The 16,286-nt window shown below is 37.6% G+C and overlaps 1 protein-coding gene across 1 annotated transcript; it reads left to right on the forward strand.

Moving 5' to 3' along the window:
- Positions 1–14,378: 14,378 nt before the first annotated feature.
- LOC126184044 (probable basic-leucine zipper transcription factor K) lies at positions 14,379–16,012 on the forward strand. The gene is made up of 4 exons (XM_049926403.1): positions 14,379–14,960; positions 15,065–15,173; positions 15,672–15,705; positions 15,799–16,012. Exons 1-4 carry the CDS (start codon positions 14,379–14,381, stop codon positions 16,010–16,012), a joined length of 939 nt encoding a protein of 312 aa, XP_049782360.1.
- Positions 16,013–16,286: the final 274 nt, after the last annotated feature.

The raw sequence follows: 16,286 nt of genomic DNA on the forward strand, positions 1-16,286 counted from the left end.
ACATGTGAATAGTTAAGCCACACTTTGTGTTGTGCATCACCTTGCCCCTTGGAATAGAAGGTCTATTTAGCTTCAAGCACTTAGCCAGTGAAATGAGTTTCTTTAATGTTATCACATATTTCCCCATTTCAAAAATGGCAATCTGCATTGGTTTCCAATTGCTTCTGTTAACTTTTATCTAGGCTTTGATAATATTTCCTACTAATTTGACTGACTGCCAAATTATTGACATGTAGTAGAGTGATAATGCAACACATAGATTATTATATGGAGTATTAATAAGATTTTACCAATTTCAGTAATTTTAAATCTGAAAAGAATATTTGTTGGTAGGTACATGACCATGTTGTACCCTGACCAGTTTTTCACATTTGGAAAAATCTTACATAGTTGTAGTAGCTTTGTAATTTGACAAAAATAGTGTGTCACATGTAAAGTGTATGCTATTACTTCCAAATGCAATCAGAAAATATATTAAACTTCTATTATGGGGCTCACAAGAGGTGCAAGTATGAAAAGTGTGCCAAGCTACAACACTCTTCTATACAGATAAGTTAATTAAAAATTGTTCATTGAGTCAAAATGAAATAATGCTTTTGTGTGCATAGAAAGTGATGTTACAAATCACTAAGAAATGTGATTGTTATATACCTGGATGTTCTGTCGAACATTGTTATTGTGTAGAAGGAGAAAAGAAAGGTTGTAACAATGAATCTTAATGAGTTACACTCTTCTGTTTTTCTACTGCCTAGTGCCACACCAGCGCATATGAAGTTACTACAACTACATTCATAGACATGGAACTCTTGACTGTGGAACCAGCTGTGGTTGGCTTCATTCAAAATTTCAATAATGTATCAGCTTTTGACGTTTTAACTGTTGACTGCAGTGTTAATTATCAGTGAGTGACCTGTGATTAGTGCTTTCTCTTGTTACACATCTTATGACAACTTCTAATTAATTCTAGTATTTTTGCGATGAATATATACGGTACTGTGCATGCTCGTGTTCTAAGATTATTTAGGGATGGAACAACTGTGACATCAATGGTAATACTAGTTGCAGAAATAAGCTTAGTAAGCTATCACTGTGCTACGTTTTGTGTTATTGCTGTGCATTAGTGTAACAGAATTATTCTTGTGTATCATAAAGTCCTTTCTTTCATAGCAGTACATAATGATATTCCTTCATGCAGAAGCCATAGTTCATCTGATATTCTCATTTAGTATTCCTTTCAGATAAACAATTCAGTTTATATCAGACTTAACAAAATCAAGGAGGTAGTCATTGTTAGACACTGAATTGTGTGTTATAAAATTATGTTTAGTATTCACCTCATATGTGCCTACTTTTATTGTAGTTCACTTTATGTGGCACTAGTTAAACATATGGAAGAAAAATAATTGCAGATGTGTGTAAACCACTTACCTTACTCTCCTTCTGCTTACTTCTGTGCCTTCACTGGAAGACACTATTCTTGAAAAGGCAGTTCTTTCAGGGTACAGATGTTAATTTTGTATGACAGTTATATTCAATTCTTGGAGATATGGACCAGAAATGTTCTTGCTTTATATTTTGATTTTATATATTAAAGGAGAGACTTGTTTATCATGCTAGTTCTACATTCACAGACACTAATATTATTATCTTCCTTCCCTAGGTGTTGGAAAAAAGTTGCTACTTTTTTGAATGTGTAGTCCACATCTGTAAGTGAAGAGTTTGTTGCTTCATACTAAGTACATCAAAAGCATGTATCCAAACCAACCACTTTCTCATTGTATTGCTTAACAGTATACATTGCTATCATTCTTCTGTTGCATACTCATCATGTTTAAATAAAAGTGCTGTCTACTTTTACACTTTATCTTGAAATACATGAAGCAATGTGGTGTGATAGTTTTTCTTTGTCATTTATGCATGGTGAATTATTTGAACATGGATATCTACCATCTATCAGAAAAAAACCTTATCATGATTTTTTATATTTATGAGATGAATTGTTATCAGTACTGAGAGAAATATTTTGTAAAATCTCTTGTGTCTTATTGTAATATCTTTATTATAGTAGATGTTGTAATGGATTCCACATGACTACATTTTTGTGTAAGTCTGAAAGTATTAAGTGGAGTGAAATTGGAAAAACTTTGTCACTGTTCCATGTCAATGGCTCGCACTTCTGAATACTTAAAGCAGAGCTCAATATGTCATGGAAATTCTACATGAGTCCACTTGCACAGTAACCTATATATATCTGAGGACATCTGTTTTACGTTCGCACATATCACCTAGCAACACAACTGACAACTGAGTTTGATATTTATTCCCTTTGGTCACTTGAGGCCACATTCTCACTTTTCACTCAACCAGACAGATATGCAATACAACTGTTAATAGGAGAAATACAAGATTTTCTAGTATGAACAGAGATATGTTAATCAAATGTTTTCTGTTGTGCTGAAGATAAGTAATGCTTTTTTTGCCCCTGAATTGTTAGTTGTGCTCCAGAACACTGAATAAAATGCTTGAGAAGTTGTCTAGAGTAGGAATAGTAAGAAATTTTTTTCTAAATTAGTCAATGTTCAGGTTGAAATCAGTAGTTCCTAATTGCGTACACGAAAGTGATGAGACCCTCTGATCACATCTAGCCTACTATCACACCATCTCATCTCTAGTAACTATAACTGTGCTTGTAGATAAATACTTGTTACTTGAAAAATCAGATTTGATTTCTGTCTTCTAAATGGACAGTGACAAGCCAGCTTTTGACATTTTTATGCCTCTGATCTAGAAAACAGGTGTGAGAAATGATCATGTGTTTCTATGTCAAATATCACTGAGAGACCTGAGCTAAGGGCTTCCTGCTGTTATACATCTACAGAAATACAAGGTGAGCACCAAGTCTTGCCCTGATTATAACAATTTATTACAGAATAACCATCTGATATAATAATTTACATTTGATGCCATTACATAGTTTAGTGTTACTAGTTTTTTTCAAGACCACTTACGTTAGTAAACCTCAACATGTGCTCTCTTGGTAGCACGGAGAATGTCAAGGCGGTATTCCAGTTCCCACCAGCTGTTTCGTAACAAGTGCTCTGTCACAGTGCCCACAGCAGCTTGTATCCTGGCCTTCAGTTTGTCAATGCCAGCATCTGGTGTGACGAAGACTCTATCCTTGATATAGCCCTAGAAAAAAAAGTCAAGGGTCATATTGTCAGGAGAGCTGGGTGGCAAGGGTGTTGGACCATTCCTTCCAATCCACCGATACGGAAATATTTCATCCAGGAAACCACACACTGTCAAAGCCCCACAGTTAGAAGAATATCAACCCCCCCCCCCCCCCCCACACACACACACACACACTGGGCTTTGATAGTGCATGATTTCCTGGATCAAACATTTCCAGATTGGTGGACTGGAAGGAATGGTCCAACACCCTGGCCACCCTGCTCTCCAGACATTATGCATCTTGACTCTTTTTTCTGGGGCTATATCAAGAACAGAGTCTTCGTCACACCAATTGCTGATGTCAATTAACTGAAGGCTAGGATACAAGCAGCTGTGGGTGCTGTGATAGAACACATGTTACAAAACACCTGGTGGGAACTGGAATACTCCCTTGAAATTCTTGAGCTACCAAGGGAGCACATGTTGGGGTTTACTAACGTAAGTGGTCTTAAAAAGAACTAGTAATGCTAACCTATGTAACAGCATCAAATGTAAATTATTATGTCAAACTGTTATTCTGTAATAAATTGTTACAATCAGGGCAAGACTTAGTGCTCACCCTGCATATCTCAGTAATTGAAATGGTTTATTTAAGAAGAGATTTCACATTCTGTACATATTCGTAGTACATGCCTTACTTATTGAGTCCCTGATGGTAACAGCAATACAATACCAGTTTCAGAAAGAGTTTCATTTGGAACCAGTATTCCATTTATGTGTTGTTATTATTAGATTAGTATAGCATAAATATTACTATAGCTCAGCAATTCGCAGAATTTTTACATCAGAACCTAATAGTACTTCCACATGCAGAAATCATAGATTTTATAATGGTTTCATGCGATTTTTGTTGATTTCTAATGACTTTTGATAAAAATTGTTTAGCTTTTATAAAGTTTTATATAATACTTATTCTTAATTTGATTAACTTCTGATTTTATTGGTGTGTACTGGAGTGATAATGTAACACATAGATTATTACATGCAGTGCTAACAAGATTTTTTTAATGTTAGCCCTTTTCAATCTGAATATAATATTTGACAATAGATGCAATAGATGCATGATCATGTCACACCTTGGGACAGTTTTTCACATTTGGAAAAATCTTATATACCTGGAGCAGTTTTTGTAATTTCAGAAAGAGACTGCATTACATATAATGTGAATGTTGTTATTTAAAAATGAAATCAGCAAATATGTTAAACGTCTATTACAGGGCTAGTAAGAGGCAAAAGTGTGGAAAAAGTTCCAAGCTATAACGCTCTTCCATACATTGTCCATTGGGTCAAAAGAAAATAATGCTTTTATGTATTTACATAGAGAGTGATGTTTCAGATCAGTAAGAAAGATGTTTGAATAGATACTTGCATTTTATGTTGAACTCTGTTATTGTGTAGCAGGGGAACAGGAGGTTTGTAACAAAGTATCTTAATGACTTACACTGTTCTGTTTTTCTGCTTCCTAGTGGCACACCATCACATATGAAGTTACTACAACTACATTCATACACATGGAACTTGCTGTGGTTAGCTTCATCCAAAATCTCAATAATCATCAGTTTCTAACATTTTACCTGTTGACTGTAATAAACTGGCCTATGGAAAGAACAGCAGATCACTGAGTAATATGATTGACTAGATACCTAGATTGTACAGCAGGGAACAGGAGGGTTGTAACAGTGGATCTTAATGAGTTACAGGGTTTTATTTCCCTGCTGCGTAATGGCACACCATCACATCTGAAGTCAATAAAAACTATGTTTATGGACAAGAAACTGTTGATGTGGAACCAACTGTGGTTGACATCATGTAAAAGGTCAATAATGAAGAACTTTTTACATCTGAAGTGTTGTCTGTAATTACCTGGTTTAAGTAAAGAACATCTGTAGTAATTTTAATCATCAATGGGCAGCCTTAGCTCCGTCCTTTGTAGTGTTACACATCTGAACAATGTCTCAGCAATCCTAGTGGTTTTGCAAGGAAAATATAATTTAGGCTTCATATTCTTATTCTGAAATTTGGTAGGAATAGAACAGCAGTAATATCAATGACACTACTGACTGCTTAAATGAGCATACCACTATTGCATCTTATGTTTTTGTATTGCTGCTTTATTGTGAAGAAAAACATTTTTGTGTATCATAAATTTCGTTGCCTTTCATATCAGTACATAATGATATTTCTCATGCAGAAGCCATGGAAAGTCTAATATTTGCCATTAACCTACTCCTCAGATAAACTATTCAGACTGAACTATATTAATGATGCTGTCATTCTAAGACAACGAACACTGAATTATAAAAATATGTTTAATATTCACCTTGTACATGACTAGTTGTAATGTGAGTTCATTTCATCTAACAATAGATAAATGTATGGATGAGATATGACTACAAATATTTGTAAACTACATACCTTAGTCTCCTTCTGCTTACTTTTGTCTCTTCACTGGAAGACACTCTTCTTGAAAAGGCAATTCATTCAATTACAGATACTGAATTTGTACAACAGTAATTTTTCTATCTTAGAGAAACAGCCCCCCCCCCCTCCCACTCCTTGAACCATGGATCTTGATGTTGGTGGGGAGGCTTGTGTGCCTCAGTGATACAGATTGCTGTACCCTAGTTGCAACCGCGACGGAGGGATACCTGTTGAGAGGCCAGACAAACTTGTGGTTCCCGAAGAGGGACAGTGACAAGACAGCTTAGCTTTTCAGTAGTTTCAGGGTCAACAGTCTGGATAATTGACTGATCTGGCCTTGTAACACTAACCAAAACGGCCTTACTGTGCTGGTACTGCGAACAGCTGAAAGCAAGGGGAAAGTACAGCCGTAATTTTCCCTGAGGGCATGCAACTTTACTGTATGGTTACATGATGATGGCATCCTCTTGGGTAAAATATTCTGGGGGTAAAATAGTCCCTCATTCTGATCTCCAGGACATTGCTAACAGGAGAAAGAAAACTGGCGTTCTACAGATTGGAGCATGGAATGTTAGATCCCTTAAACAGACAAATAAGTTAGAAAATTTAAAAAGGGAAATGGATAGGTTAAAGTTAGATATAGTGGGAATTAGTGAAGTTTGGTGGCATGAGGAACAAGACTTCTGGTCAGGTGACTACAGGGTTACAAATTCAAAATCAAATAGGGGTAATGCAGGAGTAGGTTTAATAATGAATAAAAAAATAGGAGTGTGATTAAGATACTACAATCAGCATAGTAAACACATTATTTTGGCCAAGATAGACACGAAGCCCATGCCTACCACAGTAGTACAAGTATATATGCCAACTAGCTCCACAGATGATGAAGAGATTGGTGAAATGTATGATGAGATAGAATAAATTATTCAGATAGTGAAGGGAGCAAAAATTTAATAGTCATTGGTGACTGGAATTTGATCCTAGGAAAAGGAAGAGGAGGAAACGTAGTAGGTGAATATGGAATGGGGGTAAGGAATGAAATAGGAAGCCGCCTGGTAAAATGAAAGAAGGTTATATACATGGAAGAGGCCTGGAGATACTGGAAGGTTTCAGATAGATTATATAATGGTAAGACAGAGATTTAGGAACCAGGTTTTAAATTGTAAGACATTTCCAGGGGCAGATGTGGACTCTGACCACAATCTATTGGTTATGAACTGTAGATTAAAACTGAAGAAACTGCAAAAAGATGGGAATTTAAGCAGATGGGACCTGGATAAACTGACAGAACCAGAGGCTGAGAGAGTTTCAGGGAGAGGATTATGGAATGACTGACAAGAATGGAGGAAAGAAATACAGTAGATAAAGAATGGGTAGTTATGAGAGATGAAATAGTGAAGGCAGCAGAAGATCAAGTAGGTAAAAAGATGAGGGCTAGTAGAAGTCCTTGGGTAACTGAAGAAGTATTGTATTTAATTGATGAAAGAAGAAAATATAAAAATGCAGTAAATGAAGCAGGCAAAAAGGAATACAAACATCTCACAAATGAGATTAATATCAATTGCAAACTGGCTAAGCAGGGATGGCTAAGGGACAAATGTAAGGATGTAGAGGCATATATCACTAGGGGTAAGATAGATACTGCCTACAGAAAAGTTAAAGAGACATTGGGAGAAAAGAGAACCACTTCTATAAATATCAAGAGCTCAGATGGAAACCCAGTTCTAAGCAAAGAAGGAAAAGCAGAAAAGTGGAAGGAGTACATAGAGGGTCTATACAAGGGCAATGTACTTGAGGACAATATTATGGAAATGGAAGAGCATGTAGACAAAGATAAAGTGGGAGATACGATACTGCGTGAAGAGTTTGACAGATCACTGAAAGATCTAAGTTGAAACAAGGCCACGGGAGTAGACAACATTCCATTAGAACTACTGATAGCCTTGGGAGAGCCAGCCCTGACAAAACTCTACCATCTGGTGAGCAAGATATACAGGGTGTTACAAAAAGGTATGGCCAAACTTTCAGGAAACATTCCTCACACACAAAGAAAGAAAATATGTTATGTGGACATGTGTCGGGAAACACTTACTTTCCATGTTGAGCTTATTTTATTACTTCTCTTCAAATCACATTGATCATGGAATGGAAACACACAGCAACAGAACGTACCAGCGTGACTTCAAATACTCTGTTATAGGAAATGTTCAAAATGTCCTCCGTTAGCAAGGATACATGCATCCACCCTCCGTCGCATGGAATCCCTGATGCGCTGATGCAGCATTGGAGAATGGCGTATTGAATCACAGCCATCCACAATATGAGCACGAAGGATCTCTACATTTGGTACTGGGGTTGCATAGACAAGAGCTTTCAAATGCCCCCATAAATGAAAGTCAAGACGGTTGAGGTCAGGAGAGTGGAGGCCATGGAATTGGTCCACCTCTACCAATCCATCGCTCAACGAATCTGTTGTTGAGAAGCGTACAAACACTAGACTGAAATGTGCAGGAGCTCCATCATGCATGGACCACATGTTGTGTCACACTTGTAAAGGCACATGTTCTAGCAGCACAGGTAGAGTATCCCGTATGAAATCATGATAATGTGCTCCATTGAGCGTAGGTGGAAGAACATACTGACAAAACTAAAATGAGCTCTAACATGGAAATTAAGCGTTTCCGGACACATGTCCACATAACATCTTTTCTTTATTTGTGTGTGAGGAATGTTTCCTGAAAGTTTGGCCATACCTTTTTGTAACACCCTGTATAAGACATGCGAAATACCCTCAGACTTCAAGAAGAATATAATAATTCCAATCCCAAAGAAAGCAGGTGTTGACAGATGTGAAAATTACTGAACTATCAGTTTAATAAGTCATGGCTGCAAAATACTAACATGAATTTTTTACACATGTTTGGAAAAACTGATAGAAGCTGACCTCAGGGAAGATCAGTTTGGATTCCATAGAAACGATGGAACGTGCAAGGCAGTACTGACCCTACGACTTTTCTTAAAAGATAGATTAAGGGAAGGCAAACCTACATTTCTAGCATTTGTAGACTTAGAGAAAGCTTTTGACAATGTTGACTGGGATACTCTCTTTCAAATTCTAAAGGTGGCAGGGGTAAAATACAGGGAGCGAAAGGCTATTTACAATTTGTACAGAAACCAGATGGCAGTTATAATAGTCGAGGGAAATGAAAGGGAAGCAGTGGTTGGGAAGGGAGTAAGACAGGGTTGTAGCCTCTCCCCGATGTTATTCAATCTGTATATTGAGCAAGCAGTAAAGGAAACAAAAGAAAAATTTGGAGTAGGTATTAAAATCCATGGAGAAGAAATAAAACCTTTGAGGTTCACCGATGACATTGTAATTCTGTCAGAGACAGCAAAGGACCTTAAAGAACAGTTCAATGGAATGGACAGTGTCTTGAGAGGAGGACATAAGATGAACATCAACAAAAGCAAAATGAGGATAATGGCATGCAGTCGAATTAAATCAGGTGATGCTGAGGAAGTTAGATTAGGAAATGAGACACTTAAAGTAGTAAATGAATATTGCTATTTGGGGAGCAAAATGACTGATGATGCTTGAAGTAGAGAGGATATAAAATGTAGACTGGCAATGGCAAGGAAAGCGTTTCTGAAGAAGAGAAATATGTTAAGATCAAGTATAAAATGGTTCAAATGGCTCTGAGCACTATGGGACTTAACAGCTATGGTCATCAGTCCCCGAGAACTTAGAACTACTTAAACCTAACTAACCTAAGGACATCACACAATACCCAGTCATCACAAGGCAGAGAAAATCCCTTATCCCACCGGGAATCAAACCCAGGAACCCGGACGTGGGAAGTGAGAACGAAGATCAAGTATAGATTTAAATGCCAGGAAGTCATTTCTGAAAGTATTTGTGTGGAGTGCAGCCATGTATGGAAGTGAAACATGGATGGTAAATAGTTTAGACAAGAAGAGAATAGAAGCTTTGAAATGTGGTGCTACAGAAGAGTGCTGAAGATTAGATGGTTAGACCACATAACTAATGAGGAGGTATTGAATAGAATTTGTGGCAAAACTTGACTAGAAGAAGGGATCAGTTGGTAGAACATGTTCTGAGGCATCAAGGGATCACCAATTTAGTGTTGAAGGATAGCGTGGAGGGTAAAAATTGTAGTGGGAGACCAAGAGATGAATACACTAAGCAGATTCAGAAGGATGTAGGTTGCAGTATGTAGAGGGAGATGAAGAAGTTTGCACAGTATAGAGTAGCATGGAGAGCTGCATCAAACCAGTCTGTGTACTGAAGACCACAGCAACAACAACAGAGAAACAGTGCAGTAATGTTTCCCACTTTATATTTTAGATTTCATCTTTTATAGCAGAGACTTATTTTTCATGGTAGTTTTAAGTTGACAGACACTAATGTTATCCTCTTTCTTCCCTAAGCATTTGAAAAACTTGGGTACTGTTTTGATTGTATACTTCAAGTCTGTAAGTGAAGATTTTGTTGCTTCATACTTGGCACATCAAAAGCTTGTATCTAAACTTGAGAATACACATAGATACGATTCTCTTCTTACATATTCGTCATGTTTAAATAAAAGACTGTTTACTTATACACTTTACCTTGAAATATATGAAGCAGTGAGGTGTGATAGTTTGTCTTTGTCATTTGCACATAGATGAAATATTTAAACATGGAAATCAACCATCATCAGGAAAAAGCTAATCATGATTATTTAGATTCATGAGATGAAATGTTGTCAATACCGAGAGAAAGATTTAGTGAAATTAGCTGTATCATATTGAAATCTGTTATAAAAGTAGATGTAATAGATTAGACATTAATACATTAATGTATAAGTCTGAATGTTTTAAGTGGAGTGAAATTGGAAGAACTTTGTCAGTCTCCCATGCCACTGACTTATGCTTCTTAATACTTAAAACAGCCCAGAAAATTCTAAATGAGTCCACTTGAACAATAACCTGAAACAACAAAGAACATTTATTTCACAATTGCACATATCACCCGGTAAAACAACTCACAGCCATGTCTAATACTTGTTAATTTTGGTCAGTTGAGACAACATTCTCTCCATACACTCACACAGAGAGGTGAATGAAACCAGCTGTTAATGGTAGATTTTCTAATAGGTAAATTAACCAAATGTTTTCCATTGTATCTATGATATGTAACTCTTCCATGTGTTTGCATAGTTAGTGATGCCTCAGATCACTAACTTAAATATTTGAAAAATTGTGTTGAGTAGTAGTAGTAAGAAAGATATTTTGTCCAACTTTGTCAAAGCTCAATTTGGAATCAGCAGCACTTAACTGTGTACATTAATGTGTTGAGACACTCTGATCAGCTCTTGGCTAGTGTCACACCATCCCATCTCCACTATCTACAATGATGCTAGTGAATAATCTGTTTGTCACTTGAAAAATTAGCTTTGATGGTGGCTTCTAAATGGTCAATGACAAGTCAGCTATTGACATTTTGAGTATATGTCATAGTAAACAGGTGTAAGAAGTGAACGTCTGTGTTGAGCATCTCTACTGAATATCACTGAGAGACCTGGGGTAAGTGTTTTCTGTTGTGATACGTTTGAGGAAAAAAAAATCAGCAAATGCATTGGGTTGCTTATGAAGAGGTTTAGAATTTTTTACAGTGTCATAGTGTACACTGATCAGCAAGAGCATTATGACTACCTACCTAATAGCTGGTATGTCCAAATTTGGCAGGGGTAACAGCGGGAACATATCATGGCATGGAAGCAGTGAAGCCTTGGTAGTTCACTGGAGGGACATGGCATCATGTTTCCACAAACGTGTCACGCAGTTCCCCCTCTGAGGGGGCGATCGTCTCTGACATCATGTAAAATCACATCACAGATGTATCTGATCAGGTTCAGATCTGGCAAGTTGGGGGACTGTACATCAATTGTAACTTGCTACTGTGTTCCTCAAACCATTGCATTACATACCTGGCCTTATGTCATGGCACATTGTCTTGTTGAAAAATGTCTCTGCCATCGGGAAACATGATCCTCATGAAGAGAGGTATATGGATCTCAACCAGTGTATGATACTCCTTGGCCATCAAGGTACCTTCAGTGTCATTGGACTGCTGGATGCCCATGTGAATGTTCTCCACAGCATAATGGAGCCACCTGTCACTTGTCTCCATCATGCAGCACTGGTGTCAAGTAGTTGTTCCCTTGGAAGGTGATGGATTTTTGCAATTCTGCTGGTGTAATGAAGAAGATATGGGGTTTCATCACGCCTTGGTCACGTGCCCATGTTGTACTGATGTATGGTATTATCATTGGCACATGCAGGGGTCATCGGCAGCAGAGGCCTATTGTTAGGAGAGTTTGGTGCACCGTGTGTTCAGATGCACTTGTACTCTGCCCAGCATTAAAGTCTGATCTAAGTTCTGCTACACTTTGCCACATGTCTGGTTTTACCAGCCTGCTCAGCCTACATAATCTGTAATGAGGGGTGGATACCCAATGTCTAGACGTGGTTTTACTATGGTTTGCCATGTGTTGATGACTCTTACCACAGCACACATCAAACACCTAATAGGTCTTGCTTTTTTCTAAATGCTTGTATTAAGCCTCTGGGCCATCACAATCTGCCCATGGTTAGATTCAGATAAACTGCATGCATTCCCCATTCTACACACGGATAGCATGCTCACTGATACTGTAAGTACCATGCACGAGTGATGTGGAGATTGTGGTGTTTCAAAAGTCTAATCAGGAAACATCGCGTTTCTTTACAGCTTGAGTGATGCCAGGTAAGAAATGTTAATATACATATTTATTTATTTGTAGCATGTTAAGTGGAAACTTGTTATTTAAAAAGATTTTGTTTCTTTTCTTTCGTGTTGAGCATGGCAGCAAGATGATCCAGTGGGGACTCCAGACATGGCGGATGACGAGAGCTAACCACTATTGCCGGCGGCTGGAAGAACCGTTGAAACATCGTGCTGACCATTATTAAAATTTGTTGTATGTCTTTTTTTAATTTTTTTTTATAAAAATGGAAAGGGAGTTCAATGTTGAAGGTGGAGTGATAAAGTTTGTAATTGGATGTCAATTGGTTATCAACTGTTAAATAAACTTTGAGTTGGAAGTTAAAACAGTCAGTTGACTCTGTTGTTACAACATACATCATAAATATTACTTATGTGTGAAATTTGAAAATTTTATTAAAATTCAGGCTTCTTGAAGAGATTCTTGCAGAATTTTATCAGCAGTGTGGACGATCTTCAATAATTAACTAGTTTAAAGCTTTATTAATGAGAAGTCCACACGTATTGACATTTTGAAAATAATCGATACTGTGAAGTGTATAAAAATTCTGTTTTAAAACTTTATCGGCGATTGTGGTCAAGAAGATCAGTTTTAAAGTGAAATATTTCATTAAATGAGAACAAGATTGATTTTTTAGTGACATTAATGAATTATTTAAGGAAAAATTAGGAGAATTTCAATAAATTCTGGCAAAGATATCAAGGAGGGTCAGATTGCACAACGAACATATAAAAACTCTGTGGCTTTGTTGAACTGTCAAAAAATTTTAATGAAAAAACTTTTGTACAACAGGGACTGGTGAATTTTGCTGCGTCTATCCTTATCTTCTAGGTTGAGTCTGCTACAGCTTAATGTTTTCTTTATGGGTTTTTCAAGTAACTGGGAAAAGAACTTATAATTTGATCTGTAGTAGACCGTTGGTACTGGGTACACGGTTAGGTTGTTGTGAAGCCTGTTGGTTTGCAGATTGCCTTTCTTTCGCCTGCTGCAGACATCATTGCGGAGTTGGTGCGACAGGATCAATGGTTCAGCCAGACGTGGCGACTGGTGAAAGGACACCAAACCTGGAGCAGTTATTGGAGTGCGGAACGGCTGAAGTCAAGACAGCTGATACAAATGCAGTGATGGGGAGGAAGAAACCCCACCGTCGATGTTGATACAGAGTTTGTACAGGTTCGAGTTGTCGCTGTTCGCACTCGGCAGTGCCTGTTGCTGTGACACCATTTGCAGCTGACGACACCGTAGCTGTGTAGCAGTTAGTGGTCGGCGACGCCCATTGCCGTAACACAGTTTGCAGCTAACGACACCTGTGTAGTAGTTAGCGATCGTTGGCGCCTATTGCCGTTGAGCCATTTGTAGCCGACAACACCAGTGCAGAATAGCTGCTTGTGGTCAGTGATGCCGTTACAGAGTCGCTGGTGGGAGACAGTGACGCAGTTGCAGTAGACTTGGGTTGCAGGCGACGAGGCCGGCAGCTCATCGTTGTCGCAGTGCAAGACAGAGTCGGTGAGTCATATTCATTATGGCAGTGTAACGCGAAGTGTGAGTGAGTGTATTAATTTGTAGAAGGTTAGGACCGAAGTGAGCACGGAACAACAGTATAACTTTGAGTCATTGTATTTGGGGGTTTTCGTTATAAAATGGAAACGCAAGAAGGTGAACCATTGATAACAGATGAAAGGGAGCAGGTCAAACAAGACCATAGGGAAGCCAGAAAGGAACACAGGGAAATTAGAAAAGAAATAATTGAACAATCGAAGCATGTGAACAAAAGGTGTGCACAGCTGGAGAAGGAAAATTTATCTGTAGCTACTCAGTCCGCAGGAATTAGTAGTATTTCAGGCTCTTTCAATGAAGTTAGATGATACAAAAACCGAATTGTCACAGTCTATGGACAGAATGAAAACTGAATTGTCGCAGTCCTTAGATAATAGTATAGATGCTTTGAAAGTGGAGATCGGTGGACAGATAAATGATATTAGAAAGGATAACAATACTTTCAGACAAGAAGTTACGGAACAGGTAACAAAAGTATCTTCTCAATTGCAAACACACATTCGTGAGCCTAGGGAAGAAAAAGATAAGCTGATACAAGATATACATAAGCTTTTGGAAGATTTTGCTAGTCTGAAATCAAATCTCTTCACCGATCTTGAAACTAACAACAATGATTTAAGAGAAGAGATTCAAAACATTGTTAAAGCTACCAGGGATGAATTTACTGATTCTCTGGAGGAAGTTAAAATTGTTATAAACAACATACAGGAAGAAAAATTATCTCAGATTACAAGTGAATTAGAAAAGGAAGAACAAGAACTCTCTTCTCTTAAGCAACGAATAGAGAGGAATGAAATAGAATTAAACGAGTCTCAGCAAAGAGAATCTTTTGAACGATGTGGGTTGGAGAGACTTTGTGCAGAAACAAACAAGACAATTAGAACTGATCATAATTTAGATTTTGTAGTGGACATTAACCGTGATGTAACTAGCGATGGATTGTCCGTCCTGGAGGACAACGGGAAGAGACTTCAGGTGCTAGCTCAAAAGCATGAGATAAAATAATATTAGATGAAAATCCCATACAGTATAATACCTCTGTAGGGAGCACGGAGAATCCACATGTAAATGGAAAAGAACCTATGGTTATTCCTTGTACTAAAGTATTGTGGGAAGAAATTCGGATTGGAAATAGTGGTCAGTTATTGAACCGGTTTCCTGGTTTTCAACCCGAAGGCTCAGTACAGCCCATTGTGTTTATAAAAACATTTGAGGATGCTTTACCTTGAACGTGGGATAGTAAGAAAAGAATTAGCTTTGTGGTAGGCCATCTGGAAGGAGAAGCTGCTGAATGGGGCGTATTAAATGCTAAATATTTTTGTCATTGGGAGGATTTTGTCTACCAATTTAAGGAAAAATATTGGTGAGAAGTGGAGCAACAAAAGTTAACGTTAGAATTATTGGATCCAGCTCCTTAAAATCGTAGTTTGGGAGGATTCCGAAAATACTTCAAGTGGCATTTAACAAGAGTAAAGTTTTTAGATGAACCTATCAATGAAGAATATCTCATTAAGCTGTTAATAAGTCGCATGCCAACATATGTAAAAGAGAAATTAATAGGGAGAGAATGGGGAAGAGTAAGTAATATTTTAAGATACTTAGAACAATTAGATATTTTAACTAAATCCCGTGAAGATGACAGGTTAAGATTTTTGAGAGATAATTTTAGGTGAGGAAATGATTCAGGTGGTGTTTCTGGAGAACTTTGTAATTCACATTATTGCCAAGTAAAGTGACCTTACCCATCTATTAACAATAACAGTCATAATGTTAGGGCTTACAACAACAATAATAATAGCAATCCAAATTTTTGTAACAATAATGAGGAGAATGATGGAAAAAGGAGAGAAAAAATTCATAGAAAACAGGAAGAAAAGTCGTCTGAAATTCAGGAATACCCTGTAGGGGCAGTAGTGATAGAAAATGTGGGAAATGAGGAATGTCTTTCGATGGGGGCCATATTGAGAGACAAATAAGATCTAAATATCGGTCCAAAAGGCTAGGAATAATAAATTTAAAGGAGGAAAGGGACCTCATGGAAGAATTATTGGAAGAAACTGAGATCATAGAAAGAGGTGATGTTAGAAAACCATTCGTCCAAGGGCATATAAATGGGGAAAGAGTCACCATGATGATTGATTGCAGCAGTGAAGTCTGTGTAATAGATGAAGCATATTTTAGAGATAGGGAAGAAAACCTGATATGACCAAAACTTCCTGTAACGAGTGTCAAGATAGTAGGAATTACAGG

The sequence above is a fragment of the Schistocerca cancellata genome, chromosome 4 (genome assembly GCF_023864275.1).
Source record: "Schistocerca cancellata isolate TAMUIC-IGC-003103 chromosome 4, iqSchCanc2.1, whole genome shotgun sequence".
NCBI lineage: Eukaryota > Metazoa > Arthropoda > Insecta > Orthoptera > Acrididae > Schistocerca > Schistocerca cancellata.